General features: G+C 42.1%; 1 protein-coding gene across 1 annotated transcript in view; it reads right to left on the bottom strand.

Moving 5' to 3' along the window:
* EXOC2 (exocyst complex component 2) overlaps positions 1-20321 on the bottom strand; it is a 125537-nt gene that overhangs the window by 46268 nt on the left and 58948 nt on the right. Inside the window, exons 12-20 of the mRNA XM_007448305.1 lie at positions 19130-19254; positions 13538-13603; positions 13207-13364; positions 12714-12835; positions 11550-11611; positions 5210-5290; positions 4884-4943; positions 4141-4202; positions 2316-2382 (exon numbers count right to left, since the gene is read on the bottom strand). Of these exons, the coding sequence (XP_007448367.1) occupies positions 2316-2382; positions 4141-4202; positions 4884-4943; positions 5210-5290; positions 11550-11611; positions 12714-12835; positions 13207-13364; positions 13538-13603; positions 19130-19254 (803 nt within the window). The remainder of the gene's footprint in view (positions 1-2315; positions 2383-4140; positions 4203-4883; positions 4944-5209; positions 5291-11549; positions 11612-12713; positions 12836-13206; positions 13365-13537; positions 13604-19129; positions 19255-20321) is intronic.

Below are 20321 nucleotides of genomic sequence, written 5' to 3'. Positions count from 1 at the left end.
ACGATCAATCCTTAATTACCCTCCAGGCACCACCTCCCAGCAGCCCATCCCAGCCTGCCACACCTTCTCTGCCCTCTTCATTAATTAACTCTGGTTGATTTTTACCCTTGTAATCAGAATGGTTCTTCCCCCAGAATGGAAAAACTATTTGAGTGATTTGAAGTCTTACTCTTAGTAAGTGTATTTTTTCCTCAAATATAACCAATCACAGGAAACAAAAGTGGGAAGAAAACCTGACAAATAATCAAATTCTTAAAATTGTATGACTCATCAAAAGCTGACAAACAACTCAGATGAATACACATGTTTGAAAATAACAACTCAACCTATCCACGGCAGCACCTGCAGACTGAGGACTGCGCGGCCTCGTGTACTGTTCTGGCTACCCCACAGCATCCCTGTGATGCGGCCATCAGGCCACCCTCCGTGGCATGCCCGAGGTTCTTCTGTCAGTAAGCAGCAGACCAGCAAGCGAACCAGAAACCTAGCCCTCTTTCTTCCCACAGGTGCCTCTCTGCTGGATAACAGGACAAGACCCTAAGAAGATCTCAATTACCTGGACCAAATCTAACACGGTATCATCCAATGGGGAAAAACAGAGGTACTGAATTTGGTACCAAATCTGGAACAATTTCAGGAGAGTGAAATGGGACAGAGAAGGTCCAGTGACCAGCAGAAGCAAGTGCGAAGCATGCAGGGCTCTGGGTGACAGAGGAGAGGAGGCGAAGGCGTGGTTCTGGGGGAGTCCTAGGCTCAGAGCAAGCCGTGTTAGCTCAAGAAGGGAACATGTGAGCACACGGCAGCTGCTCCAAACACTGGGAAGATAGTCACGTAGAAATTAGGCTTGTCCCAAAAGACCCAGAAGAAACGTGGTTGGCCAGACAGGCAGCAAGGCCTTTCTCCACTGAGAAGGATCCTTCCTCGCATGTCCTTCTCTCCCATTCACAGCGGGAGAACGGTTTGAACTCACCACATCGTCCTCCTCAGCTGCCACTCATCCCTGACCCAGCGCAGGCAGCTAGCTGCCCCTCGGCCATCCACACGCCCTCCCACGAGGCCTGGCTTCTGTCCGACCCGGCCTGATGCTCTGTCAGTCTGCGATACCGTTAAATATTCCTTTGCTTAAATGCGCTCTTCCACCTGTCCCTGGATTTCCTTCTCTGATTCTCCCTTCTCAGGGAACTTCCAGGCTCTCTGCCTCCCTTAAATTTCCTTAAACACTGGCACCCTCAGTATTATTTGTATATACTTGGCCTCCTCCCCTCCTACTGTGTTCTCCAGTATTCTCATCTACTCCCAGGCCTTACACTGCTGACTCACAAATCTGTACCTAGATCTCTCTCCTGGGGTCCAATCACCCACTAGACATCCCACCTGAACATCTCTCATTCAACACATCTGGTCCCAAACTGAATTTTTAATCTTTCTTTAGAAACTATTTCCTTCCTGAATTCTCTTCATGAACAGTACTGTTATCTACCTAGTCACCCAAGTAATTAAACCTACTTTAATTAATAGCTTTTTAAAAAAAAATTACTTTGATTAAACTCTATTTTTCCTAATATAACAAATCCTTATTTATGAATTCATACTTATAATAACTGTAGAAATTATATATGGCAGGAAATTTAGTTCACATGTTTTCTTTCTTGACAGGTACATACACATACACACACATCATTCAAGCTAACGACAAACCAGACAGGGTTGGTTTTTTGGTTTTTTTGTTTTTTAGGATAGCTGGAGTCTGAATTTACAGCTAAATTTACACACAGGATAAAGTGTATGTGTGAATCATTGCTAAACACATGCATATGTTTAAAATATATGTGTGTTTATAGAAAAGGTGATTTGGTTTTGGTTTTGCCATGTAATTTTGTGTTCAAATAAAATGCTATTAGGGAACTTAACAACAACAACAACAACAACAAAAAATAGAGGAAAACAGAGCTTCTCTGTTTAAAGAGGGAAAACGGGGAGAAACGGTGCCTGTCCTTTGCCTCCTCTCCAGCTTTTAAGCACCAGGGTACCACACTCAGGATCTCCACACAATGCAGAGACGAGACGGAGCTACTTAAGCTGCAACTTCAGCTAAAAGGTTTTTAAGTGTGGAATATTTACAAGATTATATTTTTACTAAAACTTTCACAAAATAAAACACAGCTCCAAAGTAAGAGTAGCACGCTACAGCAGTAATGTGGTAACAAAGTATTAATCATTTAGACTGAGTTATGAAACAGTCATAATGACATGTTTTATAACAAATGACATTTTACTTTCTATTTATCATCTTAATTATTTATGATCTTACTTACAGAAGTCAAACTAAAGTCTTCATGGATACTTCCAAACAAATCAGGAGAAGAAACATCAACAGAGAGACTGAATAGAGAAGTAAGAGAACAAGTTAAAGCACTAAAATTAAAAATGGTAACATAATGTTATATGTCAATTATGCCTCAGTAAAAAATGCAATGAAACCTATGTAAATTTGACTTTAAAACCTCTTGGTCAAAAATCATATAACTTTCTGTTTTTTAATATTTAACACCTAACAGCTCAAAGTAGACATTGTGGACTATCTATTAACATGGGCCACATAAAATGTGCTTTTGGGGTCTTCCCAATAATTTAATTTCTAGGTATAGACTCTCATAACTGAAATGCTTTTGCCCATCAGAATCTAGAGGGGATTTTTTCAAGCTCACGTTCATAGTAAATGACTTGAGGTGAGCTGAGTTAGGAAATTAGTTAATTTCCAAACAAGTGACCAGACACAGAAAGCTGCAGGGGAGGAAACACCAAAGACCCACTGATTAATTTACAGATACAGCAGAACCACAAGTAACACCTTAGCAGGATTCCTTTTCTTTAAATCTAGCCAACTGATTTTAGAATTCATATGGAAGACTAAATAGATAAAAATATAAAATAAGTTTAAAATAAAGAAGCAATAAAAGGATAACAATCCGGAAAACATTAAAAAAAAACAACTCCTGGGCCCTGGTGGCGCAGTGGTTGAGAGTCCGCCTGCCAATGCAGGGGACGCGGGTCCGTGCCCCGGTCCGGGAAGATCCCACATGCCGTGGAGCGGCTAGGCCCATGAGCCATGGCCGCTGTCCAGAGCCCTGCTCCGCTGTCCAAAGCCCTGCTCCGCAACGGGAGAGGCCACAGTGGTGGTGAGAGGCCCTCTCAAAAGAAACAAAAACAAAAAAACAAAACTACTGATAACTAAAACAACAAACACTGATAGGAAACATTTGTGAATGAATAGAACCGAAGATAAAGTTCAGAAATACCTTCACTACATATTAGAATTCAATGATGTAAGGCACAGGAATTGTAACAAAACAAGAAGACAAGACTTATTTAATCCAAAACATCAGGAAACTGATTAACAATACAAATTCCTGGTAAATTAATGTGCTAATAAACATATAAAAATCAAAGAAAAACTAGAACAACTAAATATTTATTAGGTCTCAGAGAGATAAGTGTCTTATCTACTGAGAGGCAAAAACCATGTAAACATGGAAACAGACAAACATGGAAAAAATTCCAGTTGTCAGTTATAGATTTAAGAGGCATTTATTTCAGTATCATCTGTGTCAGAGGGCCTAAACCTTAGGTACACAGAAGTTACACATGCCAAACAGTCAGAAAAACTAGGTTTAAAAAAAATCCCAGAGAGCAGCATTATAAAAGAATTATCACATGGATTTGGAAATATCAGGAATCGAGATGTGTCCTCTGGAGTTCAACTAACCAAGAAGGGCCCAGACAGTGTCCCTTTAACAGGAGTGCCAGGGCAACCCCCTGCACCAGAACCACAACAGCTATCAACGAGGAGTCACACATTTTAACTCCCTATTTTGTTATTATAAACCCTGTTCCTCTGGATAATCAGTAAAGCTAATCGTGTGCTCAGTTTGTTCAATGTGCCTCTAGTAAAGGTGAGACAAGTTCAGAAGATGAAGAAATTGTGGAAAGAATACAGGCCAAATATATAAAAATATAATTCATATGACTACTTGCTCTCTTTTATTGGAAGTCCCAGGGTATAAGACCAAATACAGAACAAGAGCCTGTATTTTCAATCCTGGTAAACGCATCGGTGAGGCTACTCTCAGCTCTACTTACTGTGCAGTATCTACATCGGCATCAGGCTTGGTGCTCAACTGTTCCAGACAGTATATAAAAACCTAAGTCAAAAATAAGACGTTTCAGTGGTATGAACGCTTAGATACTAATCTATTTGGACATTAAAGATAATTTTACATAAATAACCAGAAATACAGTGTATCTCTATTAAGTGGTATGTATGCATATATACCTTCTGTAAGTGGATAGACTGTATGTCCCATATATAGAGTATATATTCACATACACATAAAAGTATGTAAGCACTGGGAACACACATCCCAAGGTGTAATGCTAAGTGATAAAAAAATTTAAAGCACCTATGTTCTGATCCCATTGTTAAGTTCTTGAATGTATTTTATTTCCTTCCTCTCACTCATTCACTCATGCGTTCAACTGGGTTTATGTGCCCACAAGGCACTGGTCCCAAAGAACTTGGTGCTCTAGGTACAATGTAAACAACTGTCATGTCATTTAATCTGTGCTCTAACAGATATATACACACAAAGTACTGTGAAAACACAAAAAAGGGGAGCATAATAAAAATGAGTTATTGGGGTACTGCTAAGCAAGGTGGAGCTAATCTTACCTTGAACTTATTTACCATAAACTATTATGTTCTCAGACAAAAAGGAAACAAGAATACATATTTAGTATCTGCTATACACTGATTATGAGTAGGAGGGAAGACTAATAATTCGCATTATTTCAGGCTTCAGGGCATCAGCGCTTTTGCAAAGTACCTGCATGATGTTGATGCTTAGTTGGCAAACCTCTTCCTGGGTTTTCGGTTGTTGAAAGACCTGGAAGGAAGAATGAGAATTGTTGTACTTGGCTAAGAAAACTTTTTGTTTATGAAGTTCGATATAAGAAGTTAACACGTGGGAAAGTGTGTCCAGTGTGGGTCACCTGACTCTGAAAGGGGACAGGAATGGAGAGCTGGCCTCGGGCCGAGTGACTGTGGCCTGAGTGACAGGGCGGCAGCTCTGGCATCGCAATGACCCAAACCTGCAAGGGGAGCCCCTGGCTGCCCGGCCCCCACCACAGACGGCTGCTCTCAGACACTCACGCTGGCTTCTCCGGGCTTGCACTCCAGGACTTCTCGCAGCGACTGCAGAGAGTGCACCACGCAGCGCTCAAAGTGGCATGGCTGCAGAAGACAAAAGCAACAGGACCTGGGCATGCAGACCCCGAGCAGAAGCAAACTCGGCCCTGATGCCCAGATTTCCAGATGTGCAGAAAGGGATGGAGACACACACAGCCACCCTGCCACCCGGACCTAGACCTGGCATGTTCTGCACTTGATATTTAAAGACCATGAACCCTGACAGTTGGAAGCACATCTAATTCAATTAGAATAGAAGTTGGGTAGAATGAGAATTTTTCTTCAAAATTCTACTCTCCTGAGAGGCAGATGCCGGGATGAAGCACAGACGTAACATACTCTGGGACGAGCTCCATCTCCCGGGCCTTCCTCATCTCCCAGGGGACGTTAGTACGATGACCCAGAGGAAGGCCGACACTTTTCATTCCAAACCTTCTCTACGGTCACCTTCTACGCCCATCAAGTCAGAAATGAAACCTGAAAATATGTCCAACAAATGGGCTTCAGGATGAGTCTGAATGAGCCCTAACTACACCTCCTCGTGCCAGGCCCACTCCAGGGGATGGTGACACGTGTTCTCGTTACGTGTACATTCTGGGATGGAGTTGGCAGAACTGTCACTTCTACAAAAAAAAAAGTACAGAAATAAAATAAGTGGACTGCAAAGTAGGGTAAGTGCCATGAAGAGCACGAGCGGGCACTCAGAGGAAAACTGATGCAGGGCTTCTTCCCGAAGCAGGAGAAGCCCCTGAGCCAGTGATAACATCCAAGCTGAGACCAAGGGCAAGAAGGGCCGCCCCCGGACAGAGACAGGAGGGGCCTGGAGGCGCCGAGTCACCACCACGGGCCAGAGCCTGGTAGAGCCTGCACGGGGCAGGGCAAGGCTCAGTTCAGCTGAACCAGCTCTGGGCAAAATCTGCTCCAATTACTAAAAAAACTCAGGGAAAAATCGAACAGAAAAAAGACACGCCTGTATACAAACCAAAGAAAGACAAGTCTACTCTCTCACAAAAAGGAATCCAGGCTTAAGGAAAACTAATAGCACCTCAACTTAATGTCATTTTAATACTGCACTTTGGAGCCACCAGACGGCACCATAAAGAACATGCAAAAGTCTTTAAGTGCAGAGAAAGAAGGCTGGGGGCGGGGGCGGGGGCGGGGGCGGGGGCAGGGGCAGGGATGGATGTGACAGAAAATACCGCCTACAGAAAGTAAAGTCCTGGTAGACACCGGCCTTACGAACCCACCTACCTCCCCCAGAAGGTAGGAAAATCTAAGATGTTACAGTAATAACACTGGGAATTCAACCCCAAACCCAATGGCAGGCAGTTCAGTGTTCCTGTGCCGTTTCCTAACTGTCTTGCCTTAGAATGTGAACAGAGAGCCCAGAGAGCACTGCCAGTGGGAAAGGGAGCACATGAGTCTACACAGCTGCAATTTCTGTTTTCTGAAAAGAAAGAACAGACACTATCTATCTCTGCATTTTGTCAGTGAATCACCCAAGCTGGCTGATTATAACATCACATATCATTCCAGTTATTCTGAAAGGAGAAAATTCTCAGAATTATCCAAACTGAAAAAAGGCAGAAAACATTTTCAACAAGAGTAGAAAACAGGATGCTCTCCAAGGAGCTGCTTCAGACACTCAGCTGAAAGCACAGTCATGGGGGCAAAGCTCATGTGCATTTCTTTAACTTGATAAGGACTCACAGGGAAAGGAAAACATCCTTATTCCAAACAAATGGGATCAGTACTATGGAAATGCTAAGAAAATGTAAAGTGGTGTATGTAATAGCCTTTGAGACAACTGACTCTCTGTTCAAAACCTGAGAATTTCAGATGTTAGGTAAACACTCAAAGCTGGACCCTGGACATTGCTCTAAGCCTGGATGTACCTTCCCTCTCACGGGAAGTCTGTGCCCACAGCTGACAGCAGGCTCAGCTCCCAGAGGCCTATGGGATTATTAGCACATTTCTTCAACAACGTCCAATAAGACACACTGGCTGGCACCAAATCACCAGTAAGTGGCTTTAGATCGCTGGCTTGTGTGTCACCAAACACGAGACTAGCTATGCTATGGATACAGTTTCTTACCATGTTATAAACTTTAAATTTATTAGAAACAAGTCTCTACGGTAACCACTTCGAAGGACTTTCATGGGGGCTTATCTACTACAAACAAACAACCAACCTTAGATGTGGCTGTTATCTCACGCGCGCACACACCGGGGACCCAGATTTGCAGCCATCACATGCGCATGCTAGACTGTGTGTACAAAAAACACTAACCTGAAGCCAATACCTATTTTATGACTAAGTTGTTCATATTTTGTCTTTTTTTTTTTTTTTTAAATGAACATAAATCCTTGAAAACAGATCCTCCGTTTTCTCAAATTGAACACACATCTTTTTCTTTGCACAAGATGATCTGAAGCTGGTACTAAGAACCCAGGGTCAGGGCTGTGCTGTCTGCTCTGCCTGGCTTGTTTCATTTGGGGCAGTAATTCAGCGGTGCTGGTCCAGCAATGTCTCTGGCCTGCCATCCAGGCCTGCTGTGATAATTAGGGATGACAGGCGCATAGGATAGAGCTTTGATAATAGTAAGGCTTTATGTACATTTAAGGTATTTTTATCATAGTGGTCCCAGTATTACAAGTATTAGTTTAATAAATTAAAATTCTCTGTATGTGTATAAAGCTTTGTATTACAGCTTTTTTCTACAGCATCTCATTTAATCGTAACCAACACCACTGTGAACAAGCATTCTGCTTCTTTAACTAGAGGCAGAGAGGTTAAGTGGCTTCTGAAGATGGCACGGCTACTGAGACAGAACTGAGGACGTAACCAGACCAGACACTGAAGCAGCACAGGGCCTTCCCTCCACACCAGCGCCGCCCAACACAAGTGCAGTGTGAGCCCCAAACACACGTCATGTACGTAATCTTAGATTTTCCAGGAACCACAATAAGAAAAGTAAAAGAAAAACCTAAATTTTAGTTTATAACGTGTAATATATCAAAAATTATTTCAACATGTAGTCAATACAGAAAGTTGAGATCTTCTTTCTTTCTGTACTTGCTTCTTTCTTTGGAGTCTGAAGCTGTGCCAAGTGGCTGCTGTGCTGAATGGTACCGTCTGCTCCACACCTCCTTCCTCTAAATATTGGGTGGGCCAAAAAGTGCCTTTGATTTTTAAGTAAAAAGTGCCTTTGATTTTTAAGTAAAAATCATTTTCACCAAGAACTTTACTTAACCATGTATTCACCCTTTTGTTCCACTACCTTCTGCCATTTTCAGGCAACTTCATAATTCCATCTTCCCAAAACTTTTTATCTTTTTGAGCAAAGAACTGTTCCAGGTGCCTTTCACAGTCTTCCAGGGAATTGAAATTTTTTCCATTAAGAGAATTATGTAAAGACCGATAAATGAAAATCTGAAAGTGCAATGTCTGGTGAATATGGCAGATGAATCAGAACTTCCCAGCCGAGCTGTAATAGTTTTTGCCTGGTCATCAAAGAAACATGCGGTCTTGTGTTATCCTGATAGAAGATTATGCGTTTTCTGTTGACTAATTCTGGATGCTTTTCATGGAGTGCTGCTTCCAGTTGGTCTAACCGGGAGCAGTACTTGTTGGAATTAATCGCTTCGTTTCCCGGAAGGAGCTCATAATAGAGGACTCCCTTCCAATCCCACCACACACACATTACCTTCTTTGGATGAAGACCGGCCTTTGGTGTGGTAGGTGGTGCTTCATTTCACTTGCTCCATGATTTCTTCCGTTCCACATTATTGTACAGTATCCACTTTTCATTGCCTGTCACAATTTGCTTTAAAAACTGAACGTTTTCATTACGTTTAAGTAGAGACTCGCATGCGGAAATACGGTCAAGAAGGTTTTTTTTCGCTTAACTTATGTGGAACCCAGACATCAAAGTAAAATCCACATAACCAAGCTGGTGCAAATGATTTTCCAACACTTGATTTGGATATTTTGAGTATGTCGGCTATCTCCTGCGTGGTATAACACTGATTGTTCTCAATTAATGTCTCGATTTGATCACTATCAACTTCAACTGGTCTACCCAACTGTGGAGCACTGTCCAGCGACAAATCTCCAGCACGAAACTTCGCAAACCACTTTAGACATGTTCTATCAGTCACAGCACCTTCTCCATACACTGCACAAATCTTTTTTTTGCATTTTGGTTGTGTTTTTATCTTTCTTGAAATAATAAAGCATAATATGCCGAAAATGTTGCTTTTCTTCTTCCATCTTCAATATTAAAATGGCTACACAAAAATTCACCGATTTAGGTAAGTCTTTTTTTTAAATGCACGCTGATATGACAGGTTTCACATACGATCTAACAAAATTGTTTCAAATGAAGTTAAACACAACTAAGTGCTACTAGAGCATCTTACGGAAAAAACCGCACGGACCTTCTGGCCAACCCAATATTTAGTTATAGGATAGTTTGTATTTAAACATAAATAGTTCTGAAAAATAAACCAAATAAATCAAAACAAATTTTTATTAAAATTAAATCCTTTAAAATATAATTACAGGGACCTCCCTGGTGGTGCAGTGGTTAAGAATCCGACTGCCAATGCAGAGGACATGGGTTCGAGCCCTGGTCCGGGAAGATCCCACATGCTGCGGAGCAACTAAGCCCGTGTGCCACCAACTACTGAGCTTGCACTCTAGAGCCTGTGAGCCACAACTACTGAGCCCACGTGCTGCAACTAGTGAAGCCCACGCCCCTAGAGCCCGTGCTCTGCAGCAAGAGAAGCCACCGCAATGAGAAGTATTCGCACCACAATGAAGAGCAGCTCCTGCTCGCCACTAGAGAAAGCCCATGTGCAGCACTGAAGACCCAACGCAGCCAAAAATAATAATAAGATTTAACAATATACATATATAATTATAAGACTTATTAAAAATAAGTTCCCCTAATTTCAAGCATGATTTAATTTACCAAACTTTGGAAGTAAGCACTGCTGTTCCAAACACACACTTGTATAGCTTTGTATTAACTTAAGAAAGAACTTTGAACTCTGGAGGAAAAGAAGAATTTCAACTTGTCAAAAATTCCCCAACTGAGATTGGGACTGACATATATACACTAATATGTATAAAATGGATAACTAATAAGAACCTGCTGTATAAAAAAATAAATAAAATTCAAAAAAAAATTCCCCAACTGTCAGAGGAAGGCTGTGGACAAGCACACAAATTCAAGGACATGAAGAAATGTTACAGGGGGTGGTTGCTCCTCAACAACCTGAGCCCCACTACTTTGTAAATGTGGGCAAGTCAAACCGTTTTATTCCACTGTACCTGTCTACTAAGGTAAGGCAGAAACTGTTGGGGCCAGGATTGTGCTCTGCTGAAAAACTACATTTTTTTCCAGCCTCCGTTGCAGACAGGGGTAGGCACATGGATAAATTACGGCCAATTAGATGTAAGCAGAGTTGTCAGTTGTGGCTCCTGGGAAAATGCTGGACTTCCCTGCTGACAGGAATAAGGCTGTGGTGGCTGGAACTGCAGTGGCCATCCCGTGTCATGAGGCCATCCTGAGAGAGGAGCCACACTAAGGGTCACAAAGCAGGAGTCGGAGGAGCCCTGGACACTGCCCGTACTGCATGACAAAGCTGCCACACCAGTCCCAACCTCTTTAGTGGGGGAGAAAAAGGAAATGCCCTCTTGTTTAAGCCACTGAATGTTTTAAGCTTGCCTGACACCCACATACAAGTTGCTGTGGGATCCATGGGACAGACTCGAAAACACGAGAACTCACGAACTCTAACACTAACACTATTTTCAAGGGGATTCTGAAAATCTCAAAGGCCCGTCTGAAAAGATGATTACTCCAGAGTGAACAGACCATGGTTTTAACTGCCCACCTGACCCCTGCATGCGTCTGGAGAAGTTCGCTGTTGCCTGTTTTGCCTTAGGGCCCAGCAACAGCACTGGCTTCCTATCCTGCTTTTCTGAAAAATTCAAATTGCGGGGTAACTTAGAATTACATTAAAAAATGTAACACAACAAAAAATAGTTAAGAGTCACAGGGTGAAGAAAGATCACTCTAAAGGGGGATCCACTATTTTTACTCATTTTTAAATACCTGTGGTTAGTGTTAAGCAAAAATGACTCTGAGAAGGAAAACTTTAAGAGGTTTGCTTCTCCATTTCCAGAAACGTTTTAGAGTTGCAATAGAGAGCACACGCTCATTATCAAAATAAATCAATTATTTTGAATATAACAGACACTAATGATTAATCACCAAAAAGAATTTAAACTTACTAGGGACGTCAGGCCTTCACTGTCGACAACCCAGTCTTCCTTTTCAGCCAATCTCTTCACTTCTACAGGGAACACAAGTACACGAGAGAGTCTTATTATAATTATCTCACTGAACTTCAGAGAGATAAAAATGCATAAAGGTTATGGTTTTTAATTGTTTTATATAAGTTTGTAAAAAATCAGTGAAAGTAGGGAGAGAATATAATTCTGGTAGACTCAAGGATTTAAATGTGTATCACTCACTGGATTTTTCTAATACAACATTAATGTAAATAAAATTGTCTACTGTGTAGCCCCATCTGGAGAATGCTGGGCTAGGTTCAGTGACAGCTTCAGACGACAACTTAGTAGTTATTCAGCACTCCTGATAATATTAAACAGGTACAATACAAGACACACGGCATTTCCCCCTAGGATTTCTGATGACCAAAGTGGACTCTCTCTCAGTCCTGTATGCTCCCGATGATGACAACGTGATTCCCACGGAGGGAAGAACACAACCGGTGCACACCTGAGGGCTCAGCTCCGACCTGGGCCAGGGGCCGGTTCTGTGCAGACACAGCCTTCCTACAACGAAGTCCTTGGGACAGATACCAACGGCTTATGCCTTTCACAACAATATTCTTGATTGTTTTTGAAAATTTTTTAATAACCCAAAAGGCTGCTTTGTAAAGATACCCTTCATTGTTTATGACTATATGCAGAAATCCTGAAAACTCTATAAAAGTATAAAGAAAATGAACACCTATAACTTCTGTGGCAAAGAGAAACTGTTAACAGTCTTCCTTCTGATTTTATGCTGACATTTCTAAATTAAAAATTTTAAATATACATATATATATTTTCAAAATTGGGATCACACTTTTACACACATTTTATATTCGACTTTTTCCACTTAACATTTTCCATAAGGATGTTCTTATATCCTTAAACATTTTTCAAGTATACCCATTTTAATTTATAAATGGTCTGGCATCTCAAAGTAAATAGATTTGAAAAGTTTCAAAAAAGGAAAAAAAGTATATTGAGCAGCTAAAGACAGTCTGAAATACTCAGATTTCTATAAGAGCATCTTTCATGTTTTTAAGGATTTGGAAGCTGGAAAGAGGTGGCATGTGCAAATAACTGTTGTCTAGCCAACGTCATCGGTTTTTCTCAACATACCTTCCGCTGTGTGCTGCAGTGTGACCACCACGCAACGCACTCGAAGGTCCAAGACGAGGTCCTGGATCGTCTGTAACAGGTCATTAGGAATCTCAAGGGCAGTCAAGGATTCATAAGTAAGCCTGTAGAACAAACACAGCAAAACAAACGTCAGCAGAGCAGGATCTGGAAGCAATTCCCGACATCATTTTGGCCATCCCACAACAATTCACAATGGTGCTTACAAGCTACAGCGTTATGTTGAAAACACGGGGAAAGTAAGCCCATTCACAGTGATAATATCACAGTGACACTGAACTAAACAATGAAAAAGGTGACATTCTCATCAGACAAAAGCACCAGCAAGGTTTAAGAGCTTAGTTATCAGGTGACACACGGGAAACAGTGGACACAAAAGGAGAGAGTAAAATTCTGTGTTGAGTGTATTAAAAATCACATCCCACACTGAGTGTGTGGTGTTTCCCCCTTTTCCGGAGAACGCGCCCACATTTACCTCAGGGTCTGGATGGCGTGAGCGAGCCCCTGCCCAGAGAGCTCGGCCTTCACTTCCCAGCCTCTGCACTGCCGCCCTCCGCCCTCCGTGACGCCGAGTGGGAGCAGGGCCCCCCGGAGCAGCTTCACCAGACAGTGCATTACTTCCTGGATCATTTTCTAGACAATGATGAACAAGCAAAACTACATTAAAAGGCATCAACTTGATTAAATCAACTGGAAGAGTCGGCCTGCACAAGACAAATGTCTTCAATGTACATCAAGGTCTCTAGTCACTGTGCTTGAGAAAACCCTACCCCAAGAAAAAGTTTACATACCTATCCTTAACTCACCTTAAAATCATTTTGTCTTTGCCTTACATTCTTTGATCTTTCAATGTGGCCTGACTTCTCAGCAGTCTTAAAAATTAAAAATAAAAAAAATTAGTTGTCTTTAGAAATAATTTATAAAAAAAAGAAATGCTTTAGTAGTTGTATATAAAGAAAGCATGAAATATAGTTATAACTTGATTAAAAGGAATGTATAAGAAGTAATCTAAGTTTCTGATTAAAGGATGACTAATTAGAAAACCCTTCTTATTCCAACAAGAAGCTATTCATCTTCCTAAAACCTTTAAGTACAATTCTCATACATAAACCTAAGTATTAAACTGAAACTTTCTGTAGGTGAATTTCACATGCTGTTTTCATCCACAGTTTTCTACAGTTAAGCCTACGGGCATTCAGTCCACGATGCTGCTCCAGCACCACTTCCCAGGCAGTGGGTGCAGAAACGAGAGGAGCAGAAGCTCTGGACAAGTGTCTGGACGCCTTTGGACACCCCGCTCCACTCCTCCCGATAGTTTTCGTGAATATGAGCATTAACGCTGGCATTTTATTTTTAAAAAATTGCACATCACTGCTCTTCTTCCAGGGGCTTCACAGTCTAATTTAGGAGGGAATGTATTCTAGAATTGGTTGCTATCTGTTTCCTGATAGCCATGTTTTCCTCTGATTTCTCTTTCTCCTTAACGTGTACAAGACCACTTTACACTGATTAAATGAGAAAAATCTGTTCCACTGGATTTCAGTTAACTTTTTATTACCAAATTTTCTAACAACTAGATATTATTATACAGAATGTCCTAGCAGGGCAAACTCAGGGAACTTTCCAAAGGAAGAAGGAATCGCAGAATATGGTACAAACATAAGAGAAAATTCAGATGCTTCACCATCATAATGTAAAAGTTACCCTTTAAAGGTAAAATACTGTTGTATTTGGTTAGAGAACTTTCTACTCAGGAACAACTGCATTATAAATAATTATTATATTGACGCCAAGGTAATTTTAAAATACTTCAAGGTACGCTATTTCTATTTAAGGTATAAGCTAGAGAAACAGTGTGAAGAGTCGGGTCTACAGGATCAACACCATTGACGGGAAGGAGTAAGACAAGGATAAGGATGGCTGACGTCTTCAACAAAGTATCAGACACCCTGACAGAAGAAGCCAGCACACACAGACACACACATCTCTTCCGGAGCTAATTTACACTTATCGTGCAGCTTTTACCATTTTTTTCTTTGTAGAGATGCGCTTTTAAAAGAATTTAAGTTTAGTTTTTAAAAAAACTAAACCCCAAATTCACAATAATAATTCAATAAGCAAATTTCAGTGGCCAACCACCATCAAAATTCTTTGTATATCAGGATTCACAGAAATTGATGCTTTTCAGGACAAATGAGAAGTAACTGAAGCATTTTAGAGCTGCAGTGAGGCGTGACCAGAGGGGCTCATGTCAGAGTTTGACCAGCTACTGGTGGAGTCCCCTGCCCTCTGCAGGTGGGACACTCTCCCCAGCCTCCACGTGTCCTTTGGGGGTTTTATGGAGGCTTCATTACGTAGACACAATTGATTAGATCACTGGCCACTGGTCACTGAACTCACCCTCCAGCCCTTCTCCCAGAGGTCTGGGGGTGGGACTGAAAGTTCCTACCCTCTAAACACAGGGTTGGTCCTCCAGACAACTAGCCCCCATCCTCAGGTGGGAGACACTCATTATCACAACAAAAGGCATCTTTTACCACTCCTCACTTAGGAATTCACAATATCAGGGGTGAGCAAGATCAAATATGTATTTCTTATTATAAATCTCAAGATCACTGTTCCAAATTTACATCTCCAGCCCAAATCTTTCCTCTGAGGTCCAAATTTGAATTTCAGGTTGCCTACTTGGTGCCCACAGAAGGCCTGGGCAGAACAAGGTGAAACGGTGGTGGCTTCTGGGTCTGGAGTTTGCTGGCCTCCAGCTGGGAACTGCAGGGTCTCCAGTGTGCTGACTGCGGACTTTGGGGCTTGATACCCTCCACAGTCACGCGAGCCAACTCCTTAGAGTAAAGCTCATTCTCTTTATATACACGGTTGGAAACAGATCCAACACCCTATTGGTTGTTTTTCTGAGCCCTGGCTCACTGTGGAGGACGGATGGGAAGGGCCTCTGGAAGAAGGTGTCATCTGTCCCCGGGAAGGGTCAAGCCCATACAAACCTGCAAGTGTCCTGTCAGATGGCGCCTTTTCTGGTTTTATCTGCCATAGTACCTAATGCTGAATTTTTTATACAATGGGCTTGTTCAATGGGAAGATTATTTCACAGTCCTTTCTTTGTTCTGTGAAATATTTCTGAATCAAAAGAGTGAAAATCAATTGTTTAAAAAACATCATAGCAAAATTTAGGTTAAACTTTGCCAGAACAATTCTGCCCACCAAACAGGTGCTAAGGCATGCGTGGTGACACCTACTGGACAGAATAACTATTTAACCATCGAGGGCCTGTCTCCAAACACAAAAGAAGTGGAGAGGGTAAGGGAACTACCTGTAAGGCATACCTCTTGCAATTGTTAAAAAAATCGTCACTTATTGTTTTAATCTGATGAAGAGTTGAACATCTCCAACATGCTGAATTATGTACACTTTGCCCTACTTTTAAAAGAAAATTTAATTTTGGAACAGAAAGGACATTTTAATTTACATACTAAGAGTTATGCAATTTTTTAAAATGCTGATTCCTAAAGTTTAAAAATTATTTGGATACTTTTAAAAGTTTTCACCTCAAAATACACTATATTTAAAATATATCTAAAGGTAAAATCTTAACCTACTATTAACCATTTTGCTAGCTAAAAACCTTAACTCTTTCCTGCACACACAGACCAAAACTACTTTGTGGTAAGACCAACGGCTAGATCGCACTGTTTTGATTCACATATGTTACTTCACATGGCCTTGACTGGTCTGAAGAACTATTTGTTAAACTGTTGGAAACTCCATCTAAATCTTTTAACAGATGAACTCGAAATAAAACAAAACAGTTTTACAACAAGAAAAAATAAGAAATTCCAAGTAAATTGTGTTTAAATATTAGAGAGCTTTCTTGTATGAGACTGAAACCCTGGAACTCTTCCCAATATTAATTTAATTAAGTCTCTGGATCTCACTCATGACATGATGGCACCCTTTCCTAACTCCTGCATTCCTTCCACTGTCCTCTGGTGTCTTTCCGGCTTTTCAACAGAGGGTCACTTAGTTTAAAAACATGCCCCAAATCTGTACAGTGAATTACACTTAAAAATTATTACCATAAACTTTTAAGAAAAGTTTATGAGTATAAACTGTTGGAAATTCCACAGGCACGCCCAACTCAGCACAACTGATCACAATGACTTCCCAGTGCTGTGACTCCTGAGCTCATTTATTTCTCATCTGCAACCAAACACTTCATTTAGACGTTTACACAACTAGGTATAACCTGTGAGAAGGAGAATACCGTCCCTTTTCACTAAATCATCTCAGATCAAAAAACCCTAAAAAGATGCAAGATGAGGCAACTACTGTCCATGCGTGGGGGCCACCTCCAGACACCGCTCCAGTTGGAAGGAAAACACTCGGCTGGAAACAAAACTAGGTTTCCAGACGTTTCCTGGGTTCTGCTCCCTCACATGTGAGAACCCGCCTCAGCAACATTCAGCACGTCTGCTCTACATCAGTCCCACACTTCTCACCACTACTAAGCTTTGTTCATGAAACACCTACTGTGTGCCAGGCCAATGACACTTCAAATACTGGAATAAATATTTACTCCAAATAATAAGAGCAAATTCTTTTTTTATCTCCCCGACACTGTTATAAGCACTTCACTTAATATTAACTCGCCTAATTCCCAAACCATCCCCCTGGAAGTAGGCTGAGAAGTAACGGTATCTGCCCAAGGTCACAGCCAGTAAGCGACACACACTGGGTGTTCTACTCTAACCCTGGCACTCTGCAAGAGACGCTGTGAACACAGCTGTCCAGGCACTGGCGTGGAAGCACCTCCCCTTTCCAGTCTCACAAGAGCTCTGCTTTAGAGGGAGCAGGTAAGAGGAGGAGGGTACAACACGGCAGGAGGGGGTGGCTGTCCCCCACTGCAGCAAAAGGCAAGAAACCCAAACCTTCCCCACCACAGAGGCTGCCACTCTCATCCAGCTGCCATGAACAAAAATGCGGGCTGATCGGGCACGTCTGAAAGCACAACGCTGAGAAAACTTTTTTCAGGACACCTAAAGGCACTCTCTTCTTCAGGCAGCAATGAAGGCCAGCCAAACTCTACACATATTTTATGGAAGACTGACTTTCTCCATACAGTTAACTTTTCAGCAGAGCTTTTGTATAATAACCAGGTAATACAAAATGGACATGAAAGAGTTGTGAGGTATGTTATTTATTACTATAATATTTGAATGTGTAACTGACACACTGCTGAAATTAACGGAAGAAAAAAATACAGGGATAACTCATGCTTAAGAGATAGGTTTTTCTGCATGAAGGAGTCTGTGTTTTTGCATTGTTTTTCTGTTTTTCATGTACTAAGCAAATTTTATGGTTTAGATAACTAACCTTTCATTTAAACAAACATCTAGGGATCTACCATGTTAAAAGGAAAAGAGATAGTGGCAAACTTCTTTAACAGCAGCATGAGCATGTATCCATGGTCAAAGGAGACTGGATGGATCCTGGAGAACCAAGACACCCACCACCTTCTGTCAAACTGCAGGGGTGTCCTTGGTGTAAAAGAGCAAAAGCGGTTTTGTGCTGGCAAGTGCACTAGCCCCAGGAAGACCCCGCCTCTCCCAGCTTCCCCAGGGCTGTGAAGAGTCTCCTCGGAGATACGAAATCAGAGCTGTCTTCTCCTGAGCCACCAGAGCTCCAGGCAAAGGGCCTCAGAGTCTATATTCTGGGACCTGGAGGCCTGTCGTGGGCACTTGACGTGAGACAACTGAGTGACGAGTCCGAATCTGTGTGCTACACACAAAAGTCAAGAGTCATTACTTTACGCTCGTAATTTATGTGCTCCAATTATACATGATTAGGACACTAAGTACACGTGCAACTTCTGAGAATGTAAAGCCTTAAACAACTTCTCCAGGCTGATCACATAGGGGCCAGAAAACAGGATCTTTAAGTTCTTTCCAACTAAGAAGTTCCCTCTAACTTGAGACCCATGTGCAAGATGCAAACATTTGATCCTTGTTGTATCACCTGTTAGTCATCAATTGCACGACAGTTTCATCCACCACATGGCCTGACTGGCATTATACTCAATTCAGATTCTTTTATTCTTTAAGCCACTGTTTCCCTGAGCACTCACCCCTGCCTTCTGAGAGAGACCCTCACTATTCTCCCTTACAATCAAGGGCAGTGACTCCCGGAAGAGATGAGTTAACTTGTTCAAGGCCATACAGCTATTAAGTGTTAGGGCTTTACAGCATTTTCTACTAATCTTAAAACATCTGACAATACTTAGAGGCTTTGGGCTTCTGAGGCCTTAAAAAAGTCACTTCAAAATCTAAAATTTTTACGACTAGAAATCCACGACTTAGCTACAACTATAGTCAAATCTGTACACATACCTCACTGAAAAGGCTTCCGTTAACATATGAAATCCAGAGTTTCCAGAAGTTGGGCAGCTGACTTAAAACAAGCTTGGTCAATTTTTCAACAAATGCCACCCGGTGGGGAGTTTGGTATCTCCACGCTAAAGAGGAAAAGAATAAAATACTATTAATATCCTTTTGAATCAAGACTAAAAATGCGTTTGAACATACCGCTGCTCCCCCACCTAAAAACGTGCCCCATGCTGTCCCACTTGGGCTGCAGAGCTTTAATCTGCTGATAGACCAGTATTTCCTTTTCCCACCAACTACCAACGCCTGTGGCGGCACAGTGAGCAGAGGGGCCTGCTTGCTCAGCGGGCCTGGCGGGGCAAGTGGGGAGCGGAGGCAGGACAGGAGAGCTTCACAGAGGAGGGGCTTCGGCTTTCCAGCCCTGCTGTCTTCAGGTTGTAACTCAGTGGTGGAAACTCAGTAAGGAATCAAATTATCATAAAGGAACATATTCAAGCACAATCATGTAATTAAAAACTCCTCCCATAACAAATACATTTAACAGAAAGTAAAAACACTGAAGCCTCTTGGATAACACATTGTTTAACGCAGTTATTGTAGAAAGTGGGAAACAAGGTCTGACAGATTTCTTGTGGGAAGAATAACTTCGAGGGAATAAAGGTGAATGTATTAGGTCTGCGAGCACCAACCATTTCCCAATCCCACCCCCTTTATCACCTACAGACCAACTCAACATGGACCGACACGAGCTGCCTTCCAACGGTGGCAGTAGCAGACCCGGTGTGGCCACAGCTCCGGTATCACGGGCCAAGGACAAGGCAGGAGACAGGACAAGATCTAAAGCCTGAAGCTTTAGAAGACCCACCTCATAAGGGTGCAAGCAGACTCTTACACGGGATAGTCCCCAAAATTAATTTCGAAAGACTAATTTTTTGAAAATTAGTTTCAAAAGATCCATGCTCCTGCAGCCAAACTGATCTCCGGTTTGCATCCCCTGCTGGGAGAGCTCATCGGGCTCCTGAGCTCACAGATCCTCGGCCGGGTCTGCGGGGAACACGTGAAAGTGACCCAAGCTGACAAGTCCCCCTTGGTCTGAAGTTGCGACACCCAGGTGCTCTGTGTGCACATACGTCCCGCACACACACCACCTGCTCCCAAGAGCAGTCGGCACAGAGGATGCCTCTACCCCAAGGGAAAG

This window comes from Lipotes vexillifer, unplaced genomic scaffold (genome assembly GCF_000442215.2).
Source record: "Lipotes vexillifer unplaced genomic scaffold, Lipotes_vexillifer_v1.1 scaffold1196, whole genome shotgun sequence".
Taxonomy (NCBI): domain Eukaryota; kingdom Metazoa; phylum Chordata; class Mammalia; order Artiodactyla; family Lipotidae; genus Lipotes; species Lipotes vexillifer.
The sequence above is the reverse complement of the archived record's forward strand: the minus strand, read 5'-3'. Positions and strand labels throughout refer to the sequence as shown.